This window comes from Punica granatum, chromosome 4, assembly GCF_007655135.1.
Source record: "Punica granatum isolate Tunisia-2019 chromosome 4, ASM765513v2, whole genome shotgun sequence".
Lineage (NCBI taxonomy): Eukaryota > Viridiplantae > Streptophyta > Magnoliopsida > Myrtales > Lythraceae > Punica > Punica granatum.
Window position 1 is genome coordinate 7299878 of NC_045130.1, and position 24748 is coordinate 7324625.

At 39.8% G+C, this 24748-nt stretch overlaps 2 protein-coding genes across 4 annotated transcripts; one reads left to right on the forward strand and one right to left on the reverse strand.

Annotated features, from left to right (window-relative positions):
* Positions 1-350: 350 nt before the first annotated feature.
* LOC116205095 (ubinuclein-1-like) lies at positions 351-7439 on the reverse strand. 2 transcript variants are annotated; one of them, XM_031537567.1, is made up of 14 exons: positions 6735-7439; positions 5353-5439; positions 5099-5191; positions 4932-5008; positions 4029-4300; positions 3709-3959; positions 3090-3219; positions 2890-2999; positions 2721-2804; positions 2398-2523; positions 1924-2046; positions 1791-1838; positions 1532-1636; positions 351-1147 (listed from the first exon to the last, which is right to left on the reverse strand). In XM_031537567.1, the coding sequence occupies exons 1-14, from the start codon at positions 6984-6986 to the stop codon at positions 653-655; spliced, it is 2253 nt and encodes a 750-aa protein (XP_031393427.1). In that variant the 5' UTR covers positions 6987-7439; the 3' UTR covers positions 351-652. The 2 variants fall into 2 exon arrangements, with proteins under 2 accessions (XP_031393427.1, XP_031393428.1); XM_031537568.1 differs by having other exon boundaries at positions 3090-3192; positions 6735-7436.
* Positions 7440-12092: 4653 nt separating this feature from the next.
* On the forward strand, positions 12093-24210 carry LOC116206247 (histone-lysine N-methyltransferase ASHH2). 2 transcript variants are annotated; one of them, XM_031539063.1, is made up of 18 exons: positions 12093-12273; positions 12436-15904; positions 16072-16279; positions 17052-17218; positions 17352-17431; positions 17523-17654; positions 17734-17850; positions 18541-18633; positions 19135-19212; positions 19457-19513; positions 20349-21063; positions 21147-21202; positions 21556-21635; positions 21771-21853; positions 21957-22036; positions 22228-22307; positions 22508-22553; positions 22727-24210. In XM_031539063.1, the coding sequence occupies exons 2-18, from the start codon at positions 12691-12693 to the stop codon at positions 23816-23818; spliced, it is 6378 nt and encodes a 2125-aa protein (XP_031394923.1). In that variant the 5' UTR covers positions 12093-12273; positions 12436-12690; the 3' UTR covers positions 23819-24210. The 2 variants fall into 2 exon arrangements, with proteins under 2 accessions (XP_031394923.1, XP_031394924.1); XM_031539064.1 differs by having other exon boundaries at positions 12093-12262.
* Positions 24211-24748: the final 538 nt, after the last annotated feature.

The following is a 24748-nucleotide window of genomic DNA, read 5'->3' on the forward strand; positions in this document are numbered from 1 at the left end:
TCGCCGACTGCCACCCCTCCCCCTTCGAGGTCATCGACAACTTAGAGGCTACAATTGACCTCGAAGAGGGAAGGATCGTCCCTAACGAGGCCCCTTATCCTTGTAACCAGGAGATCCACAGAGACTAGGATCTCCCAATTCCCTTTTTTCTAATTCTTTTTTCCTTTTCCTTATTCTTTGTATTTTTGAAAATTGTTTTTAATTAAATAATATATTTTAAAAATATCTGGAAATGGAAAATTAATTATTTGACGGAAAAATTAATGTAAGACTAAAGTGAACAAATTCTGTAACTTTATGGATAGGATTGAACAAAAAAAATTAGGATGAAAATGAAAAAGTGGGTAATGTTGAGAACTAAAAGTGGCTTCTTTCCAAAACTAAATATGGCACGAAAAAATTTCACTTGTACTACATGAAATTTACAGCTCTAGCCTCTCCGAAATCTATATGTATGTAATATCCATCCTACTGAGGCTCTGCGATATTGATCACATTAGAGACATAATCGGGTCAAATGAATCAAAACCGCTACGTGAAGAGAAAATCCCGAAAAAAGAGAACCAAGAAAAAAAACCCAAGAGAAAATGTATGTTACAGACCTTTTGAAAGCTGTTAAGTACCTAATATTTGAGAGCTACATCACTGGCCGTCAGCTCGACTGTTCAAAGCTGGCGGCAGAGTTCTGTTTAAGGCTCGATTTTTGGGGGAGGCCTCCGCTTGGCTTGAGAGGGTTAGGGTTCAGTCTGTCATCGCCATGTTGTGACGGCAACTTCTCCACGGGGTAAGGCATCTCATTCAAGTCTACCTCAGGCTTCCTCTTTACCTTCTTCTGCAACTGGGCTCCCTCAGCCACCCTCGGATCGTCCACTGGGCTGCTCGAGTTTCCCTTGGCCTTCTCCTGCTTAACGACCCTGTCTGAGGATGAACCATTCCTTGGGCTTGGTGCCCTAATGGCTGAAGTGCCCGGAACCTGCTTGTTTGCTGAAGTTGAAGTGTGGGTGCTAGGCTCAACAGCTAACCTATCCAAAGAATGGTGAGGTTGAGAAGTGTGCTGGGACTGAGCAATTGAGCCCGATTCTGCTCGAACAGTACTAGGCTCTGTTTTTGGTGTCAACAACTTCTTCCGCCTAATTCGCACTTGATCCTAGAAAGATTGATGGAGAGGAGAAACCCCATTATAAAGATCACGTTATTAATGCTTAACAGCTGATCCACTGGCTCGAGGAATTTGAATGTTACATGACGAGGAAATGAGAAACAAACAATCGTAGGGCTCAACTCAGAAAACTGGGTCATCAACTAATCCCCACTTCAAGGCATTTTGAGTCCATATCAGGCAGGAGTGCAGAATAAGAGAAAACTCGGGCAAGGAAAAATGCCAAGCCTAATCAAGACCACAAAATCTTAAGAGCTCTCAAAGCTTCAGACCATATTAGAGTGATTACGAGCAAGCAAACTCTAGTTATGCATTCGCTTCCATAAAAGAGCAGCAGCAGGTAAATGAATGCCAAGTAAGACTCTTCCATACCTTATGTCTGTTGTTCAGCACTACCCTCTTTCGCTCTTTGGACCGACAAATTGCACTCTTGATCCCATGGTTATCCATAAAGCCATTTGGCCATAATTGAGCAAGCTGTATAACAAGACTCCAAAATGTCAAAAAAAAACTTGAATAGAAACATTTCAAGCAACTGTGGCACCCATAACATTTCCAATTAGAAGCCGTACTCCTAGAAAGAGAGCACCTTAAGTCACAGAGAGCACAAATATGTGGCAAAGAGAACTACCTCAGAATAGAGTTTTCTGATTTGTGGACCAGTTTCCTCATCCAGACCCTGAATGATAAGAAGCATCAGGATTAAATGTTCTCCACGACAAAGGCTAATTCTGATTGAAAGTAACCAAGGCTTGAGAGTATACATCTATGTAAAGATCATAGAGGTCACAGATCTTGTCCTCCACAGCAGGATCCATGTCATACTTTGTCGGGGTAAGACCTTTGACATTAGGACCCAACTCTTGAAAATCATCAGATGATCCAGCCTGATGTTAGGGTACAAATAGAGAATTCTACATATCAGAAAATCAACCAAACAAAATTAAGTGGCAAATGTTATATCTACACACAGTAAACAACTCCAAAGCATAACAGCCCGATTAATTAGTCCTTTTCTTTTTTTTTGGCTCAGTTATAATTCTTTGCTAGATCATACAAGGTCAATGTGGCAGGCTCATCGCCTTATAGAGAAAACCATTTTACAAGCCTTCGAGCATTTTTTTATCATTAATGCTTTCCACTATACAGGCAATGTTACACCTCAAGTACTCCTCTCCACGCCTAGGAGAGAAACAGATAGAGGGAGAGGGAGAGGGAGAGATTCAATCAAGACATACCTTAGAGTCCAAAGAGAGCACCCGTACTCTAACCATATCAGCCACTTCTTTCTTTATCTGCTGAAACCTATTTTCTTTCTCCTGCTTCGCCGAAAGACTCGTATTAACCATCATTTTCAAATTTCTCTGGAAGCAAAAATAATACCAAGTCATCAGTTACCTCAACAATGGAACCTCAATACTTCAAGCAGTAACTAGACTCTGCCTCCTAACGTAAGAAAATGAAGACCACGACGCTACTGGATCACTGAGTAATAATTGAATGAATAACTAAAGTGCCAACTAACTGCAACTCAAAGTACCACATTAGCTCTATAACATACCTTTAAGGTTCTAAGCTGGACCAAATGACCAACAATACCATTAAGGCGATTTATTAGCTCCTTAGATATTTTTCCATGGCTCGACTGTTGCAATAATCAAAGTTCCTTAGTAAGACAAAGGTACGAGGTAAGTTAACAAAGCATAAATCTGTAAGCTCTGTTGTAATACCGCCAGTTTAGCAACTCTAGCAAGCTTCAGCTTTATATCAGTAGGCAATCTCCTCTTCACGGCTTGCGATGATATATCAGTCTCAGTATTTTCTGCTACAGGTGGCCTTGCTGTAACGTTTCACATAACAAGAGGTGATTGGTTGGAGAGAGTAAACAAGAAGTAACATGTAAAAACATATTTTCTAAGTTTTTACTTACACTCGGCAACCATCTTTTCCAAATCCCTGATAGCTTTCTCAAGCAAAGAAATTTTTGGCCTACCACTTGCACCATCCTTCCTGGGTATGTGCTGCGCTGTCTTCTGCAAAATGGTAGATCCTGAATCAACCTACAGCATATATACACCTACCATTGACAGAGAGCAGTAGAAACCAGTAATAAGCTGGAATCAAGACCTATCCAGAAACTACGCTGAGTACACATCCAGTCGGACATATATTTATTTGATTGTGATCAATATCATCAACAATCCCCTACAAAAGTCCTCAATATCTATTTTCCTACCCTTCAGACGTCATAGGAGATATAACCTAGAAATAACTAAAATCATCATGATACAACATATTCTGAATGAGAGCCTTCTCAGGAATTTCTATATTTATCTGCATGTAGAAATGCGCCAAAGACCTTGTAAAAAGTGTGTTTCCCTTTTGTGACAGGTAATTGAGATGTACATCATGCATGCCTGCCATTTTTTTCAAATGCTGCGAATCCAGCATTGGTCCAGAGGTATATTTATTACATTTAACTTATTCTATGACACTGACTGAGATACTGACATCCTAGATGAGGTGAAGAGAAGAAACAAAGAACTCACTGATGTTTCCATATGTCTGCTGTCAGGAATATTTAAATCAGGCACTTCACGAACACCATGCTTTTCTCTCCGATTCAATTTTTCGTACTCCTCAGCAGTTCTTCCAGCTTGTGATTTAGATGATGTGAAAGAACTTCTATCATGGTATTTGTGATGCAAAACATCTGAGGATCCACTTGGATCCTTCAGCTTGCTATGAATACTTTTAGACGAGGGGGCTCCTGTCTTTTGCTTTTCCATGTCCCTAGTATCTGCAAGAGATACAGAGGTGTCACCATTTGAAGCTTTTGCAGAAGAAGCAGGATCCAATAGACCCTTACTGTCAGCAGATTTCTTCTTAACACCACTTCCAGACAAATTAAATTGATTTGAAGCTTTAGCATCCTCATGAGGCTGCCTCATCATTGTCAAACTTTGCGATAGATATGATGAATTGCTCCCAACCAGTGCTGCATCTTTCCCGGAAGAGGTCTTTCCCACTTTGATATGTTTATTTGGCAAAATACCATCATCTTTTTCACCGCTGCCCTTCATCACGTCTCTTCTCCTCCTTTTCTTTGCCTGCTGACTAGGTGGAGCAGTAGGTTCATTTCTGGCAAAGCAAGAAAAGAATGAGGTGAAGGGGAATAGAGAGAGAGAGAGAGAGAGAGAGAGAGAGAGAGAGAGAAGAAGAAGAAAATTCAAATTAGCAGCCAAACGTTCAATATATGATTAGTGACTAGGGGAAAGAAATTTTCCGTAGAGTAAAGAATCATTGAACATGAAGAAGCTCATGATCCTGCACTGTGATTCAATAATTTTAAGAACAATTCAGATATGCAGCAAGAACATGAATATTGTAGTGGGCTATGGGCATATAACTTGGCTGAATAGCTGACGCAAGAATATTAATTCAGTAGGCTAGTTGCAGAATTTTGCAGATAGAATGACCAAAATCCTGATTAAGAGAATAAGTTGAGAAAAGATGCATAAGAGACCAAGCATCGACTGCGCATTAACATCCTTCTTTACATACTTTGACCTATATAATGCATCTCCAGACAACCACCGGCAATTTTATAACTATGCAAGTCAAAAGGACAATCTGGAATTAACATTCTCAATGGGAACATAGGTTAAACTGAGGAGTTAAAGTCAGTACTGCCCAAAAAGTGTATGTCATGACAAACAGAACAAAAATATAGGGGAAAGCATATTAATCTGCAAAGATGATAAATACTCACATGCACTCTAACTTCCCCCTGTTGACAAAAAAGCCATCATGCTTTACAGCTGCATTGTCAACTTCAAAGTATTCGTCCTGGAGATAAGATAATCACTTTCACCATGTTGTTCTTATAATGGAAAAACCGACGCTTCTATGATTTGACATAGGGGGCAAGGAACCAACCAACTCAGCATCATCAATAAAGGAGTCCTCAGTGTCATATTGATCATCATCAGGGACGTCATTGAGATCCTCCTCATCACTACTGTCTTTACCCTGAGAAGAAATGATTAGGATATTAGCATGTCCAATCACGAGAAAATCACTTCCTACTGCTCAAAAGTAAAAGTGGGAATGTAAGAACAAATTCTTTCAGATGTTTCAAATGCATTCTGCTAATATTTTAAGAACCAACAAGCAATATAAATCTGCTTTACCATATAGAGCCTCTCGATCTTTTCAATTACGGCACTAAACCGATTTGGAGCAGCAGCATCGTTTGCTTCATTTTCCATAACATGTCCCTGAGACAAAAAGTACCAGCTTTAAATACGACCAACATAAAGTCAGCAGTCCATCAATGTCAATCTTAGAGAATTTTGACAGATTTAACTGGGATAACTCAAATCAAGACGCAGGACCAAGTGAAATTCAATTTAACATAACAACAAGATGGAGCATTAACTATCACCCAACAACATATCGGATCAAAGTTGTTAATCCTCTTCCTAAAGAATCTCATTTCATCTAGAATGACCAATATCTCAAACATCAGCAATTTTTTTCACTATTGATTCATGATTTGTCCACAGGATTTCAGCAAGCAAAGCTCAAGAAAACAAGCAATGCAATCAGGAAATAAGCAAAGGAGAACCTGCATACGCATGCCACATCCACTTCAATTATCTGACCAACCAGCTCAAATCTCTATCTTACCAATAAAGCCAAGCAAGAATCACTCTAAATGCTGCAATCCATCAGTAAGAGGCATTCAATGCCAATGGAGAGTGAGCCTACAAGTTTGGATGTTTAAGTTGACATATTCTACCAGATCCTGGATTGAGTGATTGTTAATCGTATAATACGTTACGTGGCCCCATTAGCTCATGATTAGTTAATTATTTATGGCACACTTCATTATCTTTAACAGATTGAGCAGGCCTGTTGTCATTACCCCATGATTTAATGCAGCGCTCTTTAAGAGAAATAATCTTTTAGGTTTAATTCGAAATGTGAATCTTTTACGCTAACAACGAACTACCAAATAAAAACCCATGACATTTGTCCAATAGCGAGGACTATCTTTTACATAGATTCGCCATTCCAACAAAAAGAGCCTGCTAAGCTGTCAACCCGAATTCCATGTCGGACCATCTTTCCTGCTCAGCCTCACCTCCTCTTCAATACACTACACTGACGTATCAGTTCCGAAACCACCCAAACTACAAGAATGGGCAAAGACACAGGACTACCCATCAACATACCATGGAAATATATAACGATAATAATACCATACACGACCTCTATCATGACATCGCGGCAGATGCTCTGAGGCATCAGACTTCTCAATACCAATTGGGGTTGATATTCAGAGCATAACGAAGTTCACAGCGAAAGCTACCAATGTCAGTAATACCCTACACGAATTGGAAGCAGACTAAGCACACTACCCGAGAAGCTTCCTTCTAATATGATCATTCCCCGATAAAAAAAAAAAACCCGATACCGAACACCAAAACCAGCAAGCAAAAGACAATGGCAATCCCGGTACGGAATTTCACGACCACATGCTTGATCGAAGAGAGTATGAGAGCAGTACCGGCAGGGGGCGAGGCTCGAGTGCAGCCTGAGCGGCAGCTGAGGAGGAAGGCCCGGCAGCAGAGGCAGAGGCGGAGGATCCATTGCGGACCTTATTGGCGTCCTTGAGGAGTTTCTTCCAGGACACGATTGTGGTGTCGCCGGGCCGTAGCTCCACGGTGAAGACCTGCCGGTCGCCGGACTTGACGTAGGAGGGCGTAACCCTAGGGGACGAATCGGCGCCTCCGGCTGCCGTCTTCTCGTCCTCCTCCATGCTGGGTCGGGAAATTGAGGGCGGGGTAATGGCTTGTCGAATCAGGGGTTTCGATATACGCAACAATACACACACAGAGAACCCCACAGAGAGAGAGAGAGAGAGAGAGAGAGAGATTGGAGCTGAGGGGATTGCAGCCGAGGAGGTTTTGCCAGGGGGACGACGGAGGGCAGAGAGAGGAGAGAGAGAGGGGCTGGCGCGGGATGATGGAAGAGGCGGAAGTGTGTCACTGTGGATTTTACTTCTTTACCTTCGAAGGAAACAAAACGGCAGCCGAGAAATCGGCGTTAGGCGCGACAATATCTTGTATGTCCCGGCGTAGGTGAGCCGACGAGGGAGAGATAATTGGGTCGCAATGTCACACCGTCTGTTGGAGTACGTGCCCCAGGTGTATCTAGGGACCTTGGCGGGAAGGGAAATGGAAGGTGAAAGAATCTTGTGAGGGCAGTTCAATGGGCAATCCGGCCCGACGGAGGTACCCGCCCCGCGGCCTCTCCGGCTCCGATACTCGGTGGCTTCTTTTTTGCCTTTTTGAGGCCGTTATTATGAGTTATTACGAATCAGGACTTGGAATTTAGTGAATGTGGCATTCAGCTCCCCCTGAAAAAGGTCACACCCTGCAATGAGGAGTAAATTATTCAAAGAGGCAAAACGACGTCACTCAAAAGTATGTGGAACTCCCGAGTCTGACTGGAGAAGGGAATAACGGTACAAGGCCCACTTGGAGAGGCATCAAAGCGACGTCACTCAAAAGTAACCAATCCCATACGTGCGCCGGTGGTGATGTGGCAGGGCCTAGAGATGGGCTTGGGCCCGACAAAGAACTGAGCAAAGCCCGGGCCAGTTGAGCTGAAGCCCAGCATTGCAGATGAGGACTCGGAATCTACGTCGTCTTCGTCGTAGTTCCGCCATCATCGCGGTGCATTTCAGCCATTCATCGGATCCTCGCATATCAAGTGGCTTAAGATTGATCCTATCTTCGAGATGCGGAAGGATTTTTTGATCTAACTATGAAATTCAGCTCTGACAACGGTTCATTTTTGTAAATTACGGTGAAATTCATTCGATATCAATAAATCAATAATTTGTTACTCACGTTTTGAAGTCGAGGTCTCAAAGTAAATCATGATATAGTATAAAAAAGTATCTAATTGTTTGTGAAAAAAGGCTCAAAATAATGTCGTGTACCAAGAACCATACTATGGGTCCAATCATCAACAATGAAACTTTTGGGTGCATTTATTCCTATTTGCTCGACCATCTATTTGGCCATGGCCGTTAACAGCCAATAAGTTAATCTCAGTCGAGTTGGACCAAAAACCAAGTTATGATTTGCCCTCAAGGAGGATGTTACTCGCGAATGTTTCACACGGTTCATCAATACAGTTGATTTTTGCCACAGTAAGAGTGTCAGAATTAAATTGGCTCCTTTTATCATATTAATGGAGTTATGGGGAAATTTTGAAAGGAAAAAGTATTTGTTTGGAAGTTGGAAAGACTTAAATGAGGATGAACAATAATATGCGGATGCTTTTGAAGAGAAAAAAGAAAAAAATCGAACTAACTAATAATCGATTGACACATGTCAAGTAAATGAGTGTTGTCCCAATTTAGATCAACACTAACTAAGATTAGGACAAATTTTATATGTTACTTGACGAGTTCTACACACTTTTGTGGACTTACATTGGGTGAGCCCAAAAAGAGATACTAGAAGTGCAACTTGTGTTGGTTCCCTGTTGCTCGGATGTAAAAAAACTATATCATAGATTGTCACATGAGAGTAAGTGTCGACAGTTTAGATAACAATATTAGTAACATGCCGGCCAAAAAAGAATAGATCATTTGGTATATAGGTGGCAACTGATAAGGATTTTACCACCTTGCAATTTGAGCTTTTGAATTGAATATGAATCAATTATACGTATAATTGCAGTGAAAAATTTTAACTTCCCTTCCAAATTTTTATACTTCTCGTATTAAGATTACGAATTTCACTATAGATGCATAATATATTTGGTATGTCTAAGTTGTTTTTTTTATTGGTCAAAATAAGATTTTGTTTAAAAAAGAAACAAATATCTGCAATAAATTCTTAGGTGATCAAATCTCATTATTTCAACAAATGAGATTAGGCCCCGTTTGTTTTGTAAGAAATTTGATTTTAACTTTAACTTTAACTCAACACACTACACAACAAAAACACACGTTTCCCAAGTCAAATTTATAATTACATCTCATTTGTCATTTTCCACAATCAAAATCAAAATCAAAATCAAAATCAAAATCAAAATCAAAGTAATTTTAACTCTGAATCCAAACGGCCCCAAATACTAATTCTAAAGAAGTATACTTTTAGTTACTTTCCCCTCGACTCGATATAAAAAATGATAAGCTTCGCCTAATACTCGAATAAGACACATGAAACACAATCACAGAAATGTATGCTTTGTTTGGGATTACTCTATTCTAACTTTGTATATATATATATATATATATATTTAATTATATTATAATGATTGTGTTATTGAATTATGAAAAAAATACGTAAAAAAATAAATAAATAATTGAGATACAATAATGATTGTATTGTTGAATTGTGAAAAAAGTGATGAATAGTTAATATAATTTAATATTAAAAATTAAATTGAATAGTTAAAAAATTAAAGAAAAAAGTAATAATTGTGTTTTGAATTGAAGATAAGTGAAGTAAAGTTAAAAATAAACTCTAAAATCAAACAAAATTGTAATTTTTCTTGCCGAATTCAAGTAAAAAGGAATATATATTGTCAAGTACATAAAAAAGGACATCAGCATATAACATCACAAATAACATTGAAAACGATTCACATAAAAAAAATATGATAACAAAACTACTATAAATTAAAAGGGTTAATTATTAAAAAAAAAGAAATTTACCTAAAATGACCTATGGTTTACATGTTTTGTCAAATCTATTATATGTTTTTTTGTCAAATCTATCACATGATTTACTTTTTGCATCAAATTTATCATGGCGTTATCTTTTCTGTCGACATCTAACGGCAGTGCTGACGTGGCGCTCGCGTGGCAAGTGTGGCCCACTGTCATTCCATGTGCTACATCAGCACGACCGTTAGATGTCGACGGAAAAGATAAGTTGTGATAGATTTGATGCAAAAAGTAAACCACCTGATAGATCTGACAAAAAAACATATAATAGATTTGATAAAACCGGTAAACCATGGGCCATTAGGGGTAAAAACCCTTAAAAAAATACGGACTTTTAACATTTAATCAATTTTATCATGAACTTTTTTTTCTTGACCTAAAAATGCAGAAACTATCAAATTGATATCAATTTTAGCACGCTTCAACTTTTCCTTTAATTTAAATAAAAATCTATGGCCACACCCTCCAATCAATGTAGCCAAGGTCGCTAGCGACCTTATAGGGGTAGCGGTGAGAACCTCATTATCGGAATTTGAAAAAAGTAAAGTAAAATTGAGAAAATAATGAATGGGTAGGTGGTGGAAGTCTCATTGGCGGCCACCATTCCCTAATATGGGTCACCGAAGACTTTTATCGTCATGGATAACCTCGATTGGGCGGACAATGATTGTCATTGAGGTCCACTGATCGAAAAAATGAAAATCTTGCTAACATTGATATCATATCGATAATTTATGTATTTTTAGATCGTTCAAAAAAAGTTCATACTACAATTGACAAAATGTGAAATGCTTGTATCTTTTTGAGCAATTAATCCTTAAATTAACTAATTTAAAATGGCAGTGAGTGCCTGATGATTGCCGCAAATCATAATGCGAGTGTGAAAATAGATGACTGGGGCGAGAGCTAACAGATCACTAACGTAGTCAAAGGGCAGTATTGCGCCCGTGAACTCAAGCGATGGGACAATTGCCTAAACAATACTCCTCCATTATGGGTCGCCATATTATATCTACACGCAATGTCTTTGGTATAAGTAAGGTTTTGCTTAGAAAATGACAAGAATTTGCGATGAATTCTTAGGTGTTCGTATCTTATCTTATCTTTTTTTTTTTTAATGAACCTGTTCGTATCTTATCATTGCAGCAAATGAGAGTACAACTCATTAAGCAAATGGAATGTGCATTGTGATTTTGCTCCACGCAAAACAATTTTTTCCTTCTTCCTCTCTGCGTAACCGCGAGAAAATATATCAGTTAAAATTTTGTAATATTTTCACACATTCAGTCATTTGATGATGCAATTAGTGTCTCGCTCCGATTACGATTGCGGAAAGCTTATTCAAATATTAATTAAATGCTTCCGAAAAAGTATTTTCGCTTTGCACTCTGTTCTTAACTTTGAAAACATGTATTGTGATAAACTCGATTGGATGCTCAAATAAGACACATGAAACACAACAATAAAGCAATGAAGTCCAAAAAAATGTAATCCTTTTCTAGTCGATTTCAAGTAAGAAGATATACATGTCAAGTAGATAAAATGATATTAATGCTGCGTTTGATTTCAAAGTATGATTTTAAAATTATATTTTAATTTTGAAAAAGAGTGATATAAATGAGACTTACCATTTGACTTTGCATGAATTATTTTATTTTATTGTGAAAAAAGTGATATAAATAGGGCTCACTTTTTGACTTTGTATGAGTTATTTTGTTTTATTGTGGGTAGAATTATGTTAAAGTTGTGATTTTAAAATTCACATTTGCAAACCAAACCAACCATAACATACCATGAGCAGCATTGAATAAAATCACCCACAGCTAGAAAGACCCTGAAAATAAAACTAATAAATCATAAAATAATGGCAATTAACAATAGGTAATCTCATAAGGCAAAACATTAATAATCAATTATAATTAAAAGACGCTTTTCCCACAAAATTAAAGAAATTGCTGAAAATGAGAAGTTTACATCAATCCAATTTATTTGATGCATATCCGTAACTTCATCGGAGGCCGACGAATTATTTATACCTTCCGCCTAAAGGAAAAGGAAAAGAGCAAAAAGAGGACGGGACGAAAAGACTCTTCTACCCCTGCCGTGGAAACGTGTCAAGGCGGGGCCGACCGGGTATCACATATCGCAGGCAAACGAGTCAAAGCAGCGGATAACTTCCCCCGGTCGGAGCCCACCCCCGCCTCCCTCTCTCTACTTCCTGCCCTCTCTCCTTCTATGCGTGTTTTCTATTTCTCCATTGAAACGTCTCTTGACATCCCTCTCTCTCTCTCTCTCTGACTTTGGGCGGAGGATCAATGAAATAGCCGCGGAGTAGGAGGAGAACCGTACTGTTTCTGTGCGTTAATCTGCTTGTCAATTGCCTGATTCAGCCGTTTCCGTTCACTCATGCGATATTTTGTTTGCTATCCGTTTCCAGCCCTTGCTCGTTGTTTCGTGCAGATTGGGGAATCGGCATTACGGTGCGGCTACTGATTAGGGTTTTTTTTTGTACTTGCAGAGGACCTGGAAGGAGTTGCATTGCTAGAGCTTCCCGCGCTTGCCTTTACTGCTTTGCTCAGGCCCTCAATTTGACGAAGGCGGCGGAGGTAATCTTGGGTGGGATTCCAGCTCTCGGTGCGTTGAGGGCGGGAGGCGAGTTCCGTCTCATTTTGGTGGTTTCGGCTGCTGGAGCATCGCCTGAGTTTGGCGTGCTTCTGGTTTTCTCCGGTGCCTTAGCATGACATAGATTGGTTGAGCTTGGGCATTTCCTGTGATGGGTTCGTGCGGGAACTTGGCTTCTGCCGACGAACCCTTGAGCTGTGGCTCAGCCGCGGCTGGAGAATTGGCTCCCGGGCAGCTGACCGGCGAGGAAGCTGCTCAGACTTCGCCTGATTTTGGTGTCAATGCTGATCAGGTGAGTTCCCGTCACGAGGCTGAACAGTCTGGAATTGAGGAGGATTGCTCTCCCGGTGACTTCGATAAGTCCGGTTCTCTGGTGGTTGCCACAGATGGTCAATGCAGTGAAAATGGGGGTTTCCAGTGTGAGAATCAAAGTGGTGCTGATGCCTCTAGTTTGGATAGAGAAGCGTCGTCAGGCGAGCTTGGGGTAGGGAATTTAGAAAATGGCGATGGGATGCCGTTGGAGCTGAAATCAGGGATTGATTGTCCAGATGATCCATCTGAGCAGATTGAATTGGGGTATAGGATGCGTGGGAATGGACCCTTAGTACAAGAAATCGAGTCAGTGGAAGAGACAGCTGATGATCTGTTAGTTATGGAGGCAGGCACTGAGGGTTGCCCTTCCTTGTTGATTAATGGAGATGAATGTCGCAGTGGAAGGGAAGCAACAATGGAGCGCAAAATGATCTCAGAAGAAGTTGCCATAACCCCAGCTGGCCTTCTCGTGAATAACCAGACAGGTAATTGTCCTCTAGAGACATGTGCCAATTTAGTGGATGAAAAAGTTGATGATGTAGCTTTGGAAAACGATACCTGTAATGCGACACCATGCCCAGACACCAACGGAATGCCTACAGAAAATGCTCTTTCTCCAGGTTATCCAGATGGAAAAAGCACAAAAGGTGAGGATAAAAACGAGTCTGTGCTCCTGATTGAAACTGTAGAATCAATCTATGCTGTTGGTATCGACAACCTGAAATTGTCTCCAAATGGAACTAAGAGGGAAGCAGATAATTTGTGCCCTGCAGATTCAGCATGCCGTGCTGTCCTGGAGACAGTTCAGGAGGATGACAGAAGTGTTAAATGCCTTTCTTCAGAGGATGCTTCAGTGGAGATGATGAAGGAATTCAGTGCTCTAGCTAAGGTTGAGGCAGAACTGTGCATCGGGACTCCCTCTTCTCAAGTTAATGAGATGCCAGTGGAAAAGACTGTTGATATCCTGCTACTAGATAATGACCAGATGAGTAACGACAATGATACTATGACTATGAGTTCTCTTATCAGTGAAACCAGAGGTGGGGCCAGGATAGGGGCTGATTCACAGTATGAGACATCTATTGCACTGCTTCACAAGATGCCTTGTGCACAATCAAGTATGCGTGATTGTATGATTGGCTCTGGGCAACAGACTGAGAAGAAATCTGATGGACTGCTTTCTGGTATGCCAACTGAACTGTTTTCAGGGTCAGAAGATGCAAAAATCGATGACATGTGTTGCCAAAATTTTCCTTTGGGGGATGACCGGGAGAAAGGTCTGCATGTCTCTTCGTTGTTGAGCAATTCTGCTCAGGTAGATGGTGGGGAAGACAGCAATGGAGCTGCTGAAACTAATGCAGAGCACATTGGAGAAGAAAATGCTCTTCTGGTGGATAAATGCATCGAAAATGGTGGTGAGTCACTGCATTTAAAAGAAACTGCTTTCAACTGCGAAAGCTTGTCTGTGGGATCACTTGGTTTGCAATCGTGTAAGCCACATTCTACTCTCAAGAATTGCTCTTTGTACTCTTCGAATGATTCAGATGTGCCATGCATGGCGGTCACTGTTGCTACAACTTCCAGTGCAGCCAACGACTATATAAGCGAAAAGAATGAAGAGAGGAAAACTCATGGTAGATTTGATTGTCTTCCTGAAGCAGAATCTCCTTTGGTCATAACCTCATCTTCTAGAAGGAGCAGCCGCGCAAATAAATCTGGCCGGAAGACCCAAGCAAAAAAGGCTTCAAGGTATTCTAGGGACGCGAGCAAAGTGGCATACCATCATGAATCTCTAGAACTCATCTTTAAGGCTGCAAAGAAGAAGAGGACATGTTGCTCCAAGACACCTCGGTCTTCTACCTGGGGTATCATGCAGAATATTTCACAGCATTTCGAACATATAAATGAGCTTGGAGTTGAGTCTGATCAAAAGCAAGGATCACGGAAAGTCAGGATTGGACGAGGAAGTGGAAAGCAAAGCACGAATCAGTCAGGTGGAACCTCACAGGTTTCTAAGGGAAATGTTGGTGGTGCATCTAATCGCATCCGTTTGAAGTTGAAAATGGGCAAGGAGGTGGTTATGATTTCGGAAGTTGTTAGTACTGCTAGAGGTGCTTTTGTATCTGCATCTTCTGGGGGTTCAATTTCAGATGTTGCAAACTTGACTGATGATGTCAAGGAGAAGAATCAGTTGGATTGTGGAGGTGCTAAGCTGGAAAATGAAAAGTTGTATTCTGGTAATCACTTTGTGAATGGAGATTCCAATTTGACTGTAAAGGAGTCCGCCCAGGATGGAGGAGGCTGTTTCGATCCCACGCTAGTACAGATCGAGTCGGTGTGTGGGACAGTTGAGGATACATATTTAGGTTCTGAAACTTCGCCTGATTCGGAAGTGATAAATTTGACGCCAGAAGCACAGCTCAGTGAAAGACCACAGGAAGGTGCCAAGGATGTTGCTTTGGATTCTTCCAAAAACCTTGCAAATTTTGAAGATGTTCTCAACTCTAGAAAAGGAAAGAAGAAAGATAAGGTCCCTCGGAAAAGCAGTTGTGGCAGGAAAGATAAATCATTGTCAGGATCATCATCATCATCATCATCATCAAAAAGACGTGGTTGCAGGGTGAGAGAGGGTGAAAATGTCGATTCTGGTGAAAATTTTGCATCGGTAGCCAGTGAAAATCTGACCAACTTGTCAAGCAATACTGAATCTTTACCTTTGTCCACTGAGGCTGATCTCGCTTTCTCTAATGGGCATTTGGAAATTGAAAATGGTGCTAATACCTTCCCTGGTCAAGATATTAGTAGTGGATTGGTGGATTTGGAGCACTTGGAGAGCAATTTACTTTCTGCCAAACAGAAAGAGCAGAAGCAAGTCAAAAGCTCAAAACCTAGTAAAGTGAGTAGTGATAGGTCCAAAGATTTAAATAGTGCTAAGAGCAGGAAAGGAGCTTCATGTAAACAGAAGAAAGAGAAGTCAACTAGTAAAAGCAAAGTGAAAGAGAGAGGTGTCCGCGACGAGCTCCTGTGTAAGGCCGAGGATCATGCACTAGCTAGTACGTTCTCTTCTGGTTTCATTACTTTGTTCTTTTACTTGGATCATGCTCCAATTGTGAGATATCTGCTTTTTTTAGTGAAGTTATAAAAGGTGTTATAGTCTTGTAATATCTGCTTTTGAATGTGTGTCTGCATGATCTGGACCTAAAGATTTTTGGATTGTTAGGTGATGGTGTAAGAGATGCTAACCAAACCTGCGACGCTGCTGCTTATATGTGGACTGGTGACACCTCCAAATCCAAGATAATATCAAACAATCTCGTGGAGCAAGAGTTACTCCTGCGGAATGCTTGGGTGCGTTGTGATGATTGTCATAAATGGAGGCGTATAGCTGCTGCACTTGCAGATTCCATAGAAGATGCAAATAGCAATTGGTAAGCATAGATTCACGCTATTGGTGGTATCATGCGTTTTTGTGCATATATGTTAATTTATACTGCAGAATGACTTTGGTCACTCAACTTGAGAGGACCTTAAGGTAAGATGCTTGTGGTAATAATAAATTTCTGCTATATATCTTCTTATATAACCAGTGTTAAATTTTGTTATGTCTTACATGAGATGATCATGGTTTCTAACTACAATGATTTTGTTTTCTGCAAACACATTTTTTGCATTTCATCAAACTAGGTTTTCCTTGATTTTGTTTACGCTATCCTTAGTTTGTCGCTCATATGTCTAGCAACCATCATAATTTTGTGTTTGTACTTGCATGTGGAAAAATTCATGTTGGTGTTGTGAAACTTACCAACTTTTCCTGTTTATCCTTTTTCATTGTCATGATAATTCCCTAAAATTTTTGGTGAATAAAGTGATAGAAGTGAAGATATGGCAAAAAACTAAGCAAAGCTTGTGATGCTATTAGCCATTCTCCTCTTTTACTTATAGAGACATTGGTACTTTGCTCTTTGTTATGGGATTTTACATCAATTTCAGTTGGCTTGGTTTAGTTCTTTTTGCTTTCATTGAATTGTAACTATTTGTCTGGTTTAACTTAGCTACTCGAGAGCAGACAGTCAGAATAAAAATCTATACAAGTTCTCATTAAGAGCGGGAAAAAGGCTCCTATCCTACCTGTGCATATTCATACTTGGTATTGTTTTGATCATGTCACTCAAATCATGTAATCAATTTTCTCTTGTAAAGGACCTGCAAGGACAATCAGGATAAAAGATTTGCTGATTGCTCAATCCTGCAAGAAATGTCAAATGCGGATATCAATGCTGAGTTGGAATTATCAGATTATTCTTGCGAAGACGATGATTATGATGGCAATCGGAATTACAAAGAATTGAAGCCTAGCCATCCAACAGGTTTTAGATGTTTCTTTTCTTGTGTTTTCCTTGCCGGAATATTTATTATTCATTAGTATGTGAAATAAGATTATTTTATTTTTAAATGATAAAGGAATATAGGGCTCTCATTGATCTACTTGTCCATATGCAGTTCCCCAACAGTCATCCTTTATCCAAATTGATTCAAATAAATATTTGCATCGAAGCCGGAGAACTCAAACAATTGACGAGGTTCATGCTTAATTCTAGTCTACTGATGCATATTGTCAACTTGGAGTTAGGTCTATTGTTCACTTTGAATTATGGTCATCTTTCATTTCAGATAATGGTTTGCCATTGCAAACCGCCTTTAGATGGCAAGTTGGGCTGCGGGGATGAATGCCTCAATCGGATGTTGAATATTGAATGTGTTCAAGGCACCTGTCCATGTGGAGACCATTGTTCAAACCAACAGGCATGATAGCTCTAATACGATAGAGAATAGCTACGTGTATTCATTGATGTCAGACAATGAATTTTTGTTCTCTATACAGTTCCAGAAGCACAAGTATGCCAACCTGCAATGGTTCCGATGCGGTAAAAAGGGTTATGGGCTTCAGTTGCTGGAGGATGTCTCTGAGGGGCAATTTATTATCGAATACGTTGGGGAGGTAATTTTTGGATATTTGGTTTGTTGTTGTTCTTTGTTGGTTTATTATCAATGTCGGAATTTATACTTTTAAGTAATAGTGTCAATAGAGTTATGACTGTGAGCTAGCCTTTTAGCATGTCAGTCCAAGGAGGATCAATGGAAGAGTCGCCAATTGAAGTTACGAGTGCAATAGATTATAAAATCATTTTTCTAATAAATTAGGAGAAGAATCTATGTAGGCACCAAAAAATAATACTGCTTTATCAAGTCATTAAAAAATGCTTATCTTTTCTTTAATATTGGTCTTCATTGCATTCTAAGAACCTCAATTGAAGTGACATTTTTTTACGTAAATTAGTGTGGAACTCTTATGGGCTTAAGGCAAAGGTTTCTAAATTGTTTGAAGGGGAGAATCTACTTGTTAGCAATCTGTACTTTACGGTGGGATGAATTTTTGCCGTTCATAGCATGTGTATTGGCCAACTTTTTTCCTTTTGTGAATTGTTTGTGGTCAATTGTGCATTTGTGAAATCACCGCAACTATAAACAAAATCGACAACTAAAAAATAAAATATTTCAATGCTTGCATGCCTTAAAGATCAGTGTGGTTCTCTCAATACCTTGGGCTTGGTTATATTTAGCACCTACAGATTTACTATTTTTAACTGTTATAAGTGTGCTAAGAACGTCTCGTTTTTGCTCTGTTCAGGTGCTTGATATGCCTGCTTATGAGGAGCGACAGAGAGATTATGGTGCTAAGGGTCACAAACATTTCTATTTCATGACACTGAATGGTAGCGAGGTTTGGGTTTTATCCTATTTATCATGATAGAAGCTCTTTCAGTTTCTATTTTGCAGAATTTGTGATTTGCCTAAATTTATCATTACCCATCCCAAAAAGAATTGGTGACAGTATTACCAGTTACCTCTCTCTGTGATAGCTTGGTAATATATCAGCTGGATCTAGACCCATCTGTTTTACAATGAGATGCTTGCCCCCATTGGTAGAAAAAAGATAGCTTGCGATCTACAGATCTGCGTGTTCTTTATTATCACAAATTAAGGCTTAGATAGTGATCTATCTCCCAATGCATAAACTAACATACTCCTGCGGTCTTGTTATTATTATGACCTTTTGCCCCTGATATAATATTTATCCTAGTGAATGTTCTGTGTGCTTTTGTGCCTTATACCAAAGCTTCAGGATAATGTGGTTTATAACTGCTTTGTGCTGTTTTTCTTTGCTTTTAAAAAAATTCTCTCTGATCTGGGCCAGTTAATACTTCTCCTGTGTTTCTCTCAGGTAATTGATGCATGTGTTAAGGGGAACTTGGGGCGTTTCATCAACCATAGTTGTGATCCTAATTGCCGAACAGAGAAGGTAGATATGTATATCTATTAGCTCATTTTCATTGGCTCTTGAGCACTAAAAAAATTTGTAATGCATGTGTGGCTTCTACCGTGCATTCTTGTGACTGGTCAAAACTGTCTCATTCATAGTTCTGCTGCAATTTCACATTTCAAATTTTGATTTTCTTTACTGGTGGTTTATTGTGAACCATGTAAAATGTAAATTTTTAAATTTTCTTCAGTATATAAAATCTTGACTGGTATTTTGTGTGCAGTGGATGGTGAATGGAGAAATATGTATCGGATTATTTGCAATACGGGATATTAAGAAGGTATGACTGCCTACTCTCCTAATCCCAAGTTTTCCTGCTTTATAGAATGGTCATGCTATATTTCCGTGATGTGTAAAGGTAAGACAAGATCGTGTATCATTCTTCTAAGACACTGATATCTCTAATCTCTAACTTAAAATAAGTTTGTTCAAGCAACGTGGGTTGGTTTAGATGGTCTGGTATCTCTTTAAGCAAGGTCTTGGGTTTGAGTCTTGTGAATGAAGAAAAATTTATGATTGGAAGAGCTTTACCCTTAGTAGGCTGATTGGGCTCGAACTTGGATTAGTTGGAGCTCATAGGGCTTTGGATACCAGGTGGTGCACAACGAAAAATTAAATTCATTCGTGCTATGATAGAGTTATATAGTGTAGGGGGGGAAAATGGAGGAGTATCAGCAAATGATGAAACTGATTTTACATACGAGGCGAAACTTTTGGCAATGGTGGATTCATGTTTTCCATTTTAGCTTAACTTGTACATGTGAATTAGTGGAACTCAAGAATAGAGAAACCCATATGGTGCACCTTGATCTTCAGTGAAATTATCGAATGCATTTTTGTTGGAGAACTTACATTTTACTCATTTTAGATGTTTTTAAGTGCTAAAGTTCTACTCTACTGGCTTGAGTACTTCTAGGTTACGATATATATATATATATATATATATATGAAAGTCATCTGAGCATAAGTTGACATGTTATCTTGATTTCTTGTTTCTCATTGTCTTGTAAACCCTGGCTCAAGTGATGTGCCAAATTTTGTGGAAATATAATTGGTACTTTGCATGTGGGGTTTCTCATTCAATTTCAACATTCTGTTTTGCCATTGTTATTCAGGGTGAAGAGGTGACTTTTGACTATAACTATGTGAGAGTATTTGGTGCTGCGGCCAAAAAATGTGTTTGTGGGTCACCCCATTGTCGAGGTTATATTGGTGGTGATCTACAGAGTACTGAGACAATTGTTCAAGGTGACTCAGATGATGAATTTCCAGAACCTGTAATGCTTTATGAAGATGGGGATGTTGCTTATAGGTTTGACAATTCCATCCATCGGACTGTTGTTGGATCAGACACGCGGGCTACAGATCTTGTAGTCAAAGATAGAAAAGAAGAGGTCAAAGAAGAGAATACTTTGGGGATTAAGGACCCTGCAAGTCAATCTGTCTCTATTATTTCGCAGTTGGACAGATCACCAGATGCGGAAGGAACACAGGAAAATGTTTCGTCCTCTAAGCCGCCGCATCAGGAATTGTCATTGCATCCAAAAGATGTTAGAAGCACAGTCTCATCTGAAATTCAGCAGAAGATCTCTATCGAAGATGCTTCAAACTTGAATTATACTAGATCAGCTTCTGATGAGAAGTGGAGTTTGGCTGAATTACGTCCTCTAGTGAAAACTCCTAGGGCACCTAGTGCTATCAAGAAAGGTAAAGGTAGCAGTAATTCACAGAATGTGAACAAAGGTCAGGGGACGGCAAGCAAGTCTCAGACGGTGCCCATCAAACCTAAAAAAGCAATTGAAGGATCTTCAAATGGTCGCTTTGAGGCAGGTCAGATGAGTTGCTAATTTATTTATCCTTGAATAGTTATTAGTGCAGATCCAATAGTGATAGAAGCTGATTCATGCTTGCAGTTCAAGGGAAACTTAATGAATTGTTGGATGCCGATGGTGGAATCAGTAAAAGGAAGGTAAGTAGTTCTAGCATTCTCCAACTTGGCCTTTAACTGCGCAAGCTGGAAAAATTAGGTTGCCACCTTTTTTTTTTTATTCGCATGCTTGTGTATCTCTGCTTTGCCTTAGTAGTTAATGTCTTATGTTATAAAAATTCTCTACGCAAAAATTAGGTGCTAGGATCTTTTTTCTTGTTCCTCTCTATAAATTGACTCTGTTAGGCTAGCTTTTTCTAGCTCCCCTCATTAACATGTGGCAGCAATCCAATCTTTTATCACGAGTTGATGTTTACTGGATATATACTTTCTAGATAACTGGATAGGTACTGTAGTACTGATATTTTTGCAATTGGCCCTGGTTGTTTTCGTAGGATGCTGCTAAAGGCTACTTGAAGCTCTTGCTTCTCACCGCAGCTTCTGGCGATAGTGGCAATGGGGAAGCGATTCAGAGGTGGATATTGTTCTCCTTTCAGTTCTTATTCACAAGGATAAAGCCTTTATCATGAAGCCCTTGGTGTCTGCAATACGCAATCATGATAGTGTTGATGATTTTGTATTTCTTTTGTATTTTTTTTTTGCCTTGCAGTAATCGTGATCTTTCAATGATCCTTGATGCGCTTCTTAAAACAAGATCCCGAGTCGTCCTGATGGATATAATAAACAAAAATGGTACTGTTTCATAGTAATTTTACTATCATGTGCATGTACTTTTTCAGCTTCAGTAGTTCTATATATCTTCGCCCTATACAATGGTTATAATTTCTCATTTCAGGTCTCCGAATGCTTCATAACATCATGAAACAGTACAGGAGGGACTTTAAAAAGATTCCTATTCTTCGCAAGCTCCTGAAGGTATCTATGCCTGAAACTATGAAAAGTTTTTGTGTAACCAGCACAGCTCCTCTGGTGGTATATATCACATAAAGGAAGTCAGATTCTTCGCTGATGCTTTTCTTGCGAGCGATAAAGTATGTCTGTATGATGATAATAAAAAAAAGGAACTCGAAAAGAATGGTCATCCTTTTATTTTACTTCTCCTGCAGGTCTTGGAGTACTTAGCAGTTAGGGAGATACTGACCTTGGAGCATATTAATGTTGGCCCTCCCTGTCCTGGAATGGAGAGGTTAGAAGCATTTCATCTTGTTCATATCAGTTGATGTTGCAATTTTTTTTTTTTTGGTCTTACCAATCCGAATTTTTTTCTTTTGCATGTGGTACAATGTTTTCTTTCAGCATTGTTGAGAGAACTTTTTACAAAAAAGACTGGTCTTTAAAGAAAAAAGTTTGACACTATTCTTACTATTGTTTGTTTGTTGTTTGCAGCTTTAGGGAATCCATTCTGTCGTTGACTGAACATGATGATAAACAGGTAAAGCTTTTTGCTGCCAATTAGAGAGAGAAGCATTTGTTTTCCTGGATTGCTTCTGGCTGGATGTCTCTATTTCTCGCTAATGTTACTGACTAGTCTTTGTCAGATCGAAATTTGGGTACATATATTTCCATTGCGAGTCCTCATGATTTGAGCTAATTTCCTTTTTCCAGGTTCATCAAATTGCCCGAAACTTCAGGGACAGGTGGATTCCTAGACATCTCAGAAAGGTTGGATATGCAGAAAAGGATGATGGTATGAACTCACTTCGGGGGCTAAATTTCAACTTCTTAAGCTCTCACAGTAACTGGCGGGACACGACTCTGACGAGACCAGTAGAAGCTAGTGATGGCCTTCATCAGCCTTCGCTTTCGGCAGAAACTTCATCGGCAACAGATAATTCATCCACTGATGGAGGGTTCACTAGTGGGACCTGGACGCGCAAGCGTAAGACTCGATGGGATTCAGACACGAACCCATATTTGGAGTCTCTTATGCGTAAGGAGAAGGACTCCCTGAACAGAACTGAAGATGGAAGGGAAAATAATCACGAAGAAGAGGGCCCGCCTGGGTTCTCTTCTCTCGACACTTCTCGAGTTTCTTCCAACGGTGCATCGACTGCAGTGGCGGTCGATCAATCAGGTGAAAAGGTTCAGTATATGCGATGCCCTTTCGATGCTGTGATTGGGCAGCCACAGGAGAGATTCAAATCCCGATCGCCAGTCTCTTATGGAGTTCCACTGTTGATCCTGCAGCAGTTTGGGACCCCACAGGCTGGTTCTATAGAGAATTGGGCTATAGCTCCTGGTATGCCTTTCCAGCCATTTCCACCTTTACCCCCATTCCCCCGAGATAGGAAGCGCCGGTCCCCTCCTAGTAGTTCAGATTGTGGGACAAATAGTAGTAATAGTCTTTACTCTTCTGCTGATGAGAAGAAGCCTGTCAATCTCAGCCCAAGCACCAACTCTGCTAATTTAGTGGATTCTGAGGTTCCATGCTCTGACAACCAACAGATGATGCCCTTTAAGAGGTTGAAGGGGTCGTCTCAGGATCTGGGTCGGAGGTACTTCAGGCAACAGAAGTGGAACGGCGGGAGGATACCTCCTTGGGTTAGAAACTGCTGGAGGAACAACCCCCCAAGGGGTGGCGCCGGGCCTGTCTCAAATGAGCAGAGGAGTTCAGATAATGCTATAGACTGTAAATTAGGAAGGGAGGATGTTAATTATCACCAGGAGACGCCACCGACACAGAACCCCCACCATTGATTTTCAGAAATGGGGGAGTACATCAAAGAACCGATGGAATTTTCGTTTTTTTTTTTTTTTTTTTTTTTTTTTTTTTTTTCCAGTCTTTTTTCGACCATACTGAGATGTACCACCATTCTTTACTTTGGGAAATTTCAAACTTTAAATGGGAAGAAAATTATTCGGTTCGTTCATTTGAAATTGGTGCCCTTTGCGCATCGGGAGTCGGTGTTGGTGCCACGAGGTAACTATTTTCCCTCTAGTTTTGTTTATTCTTCTTGTTTTTTCCCATTCTTTATGCATCATTTAATCGGTGGTAGAAGGAATTTAAGGAAGCAGATTTGTGGACATTGGACAAGACTCAGATTAATATGCTGTCCATTTAAAGCAAAATGATTGAATGTATTGAGATAGAGGGAGCTGTGAAGCAGCCACTTCCTTCATTTGTAGCTATGAAAAGCTGAGTACGGCCGGCACTTGATTTTGGTGGTAGGGAACCCCTGTTGCTCGAGCCCAGCTCGAGTGGGTTATGCAGATGAATACTGATAATTCCTCCTGTTCGATTGGGCAGTGGCAGCTATCATCTGAATCTTTCCGTAGGGCGCAATTGGCCCTGATTCCTTTTAATATCACTCCGAGGCTGTTTTATGCATATAAAGTATTATGCAAGTTTGCTATTTGCAATTGCTTAGAACTTGATCGGTGAAAATAATCTCTTATTAACGGTTGGTAGGTTGGTGCTGAATTCAAACAGTAGCTGAAGAAAGGTCCTTTGCTTACAAAAGACTGCTCTCATCTGGCATGAATTGTTTGCTTTAACTTCTAATTAACTAATTAATTAGTTGGTTAATTAATTAATTAATTGATCGGGGGTTATAATTTGTTTATATGTTAATATGGAATTAATAAGAGGTGGATGATGGGATGGGATCTAGGGATATGTTGATCTGA

Coding starts and splice junctions, on each gene's coding strand:
- LOC116205095 (XM_031537567.1), bottom strand. CDS start 6,986: ATGGAGGAGGACGAGAAGACGGCAGCCGGAGGCGCCGATTCGTCCCCT. Junction 3,960..4,028: donor TAAGAAGAAATCTGCTGACA/GTAAGGGTCTAT, acceptor TATCTCTTGCAG/ATACTAGGGACATGGAAAAG. Junction 2,805..2,889: donor CTAGAGTTGCTAAACTGGCG/GTATTACAACAG, acceptor TTATTGCAACAG/TCGAGCCATGGAAAAATATC.
- LOC116206247 (XM_031539063.1), top strand. CDS start 12,691: ATGGGTTCGTGCGGGAACTTGGCTTCTGCCGACGAACCCTTGAGCTGT. Junction 18,634..19,134: donor TGACACTGAATGGTAGCGAG/GTTTGGGTTTTA, acceptor TGTTTCTCTCAG/GTAATTGATGCATGTGTTAA. Junction 22,037..22,227: donor TTCTTCGCAAGCTCCTGAAG/GTATCTATGCCT, acceptor CTTCTCCTGCAG/GTCTTGGAGTACTTAGCAGT.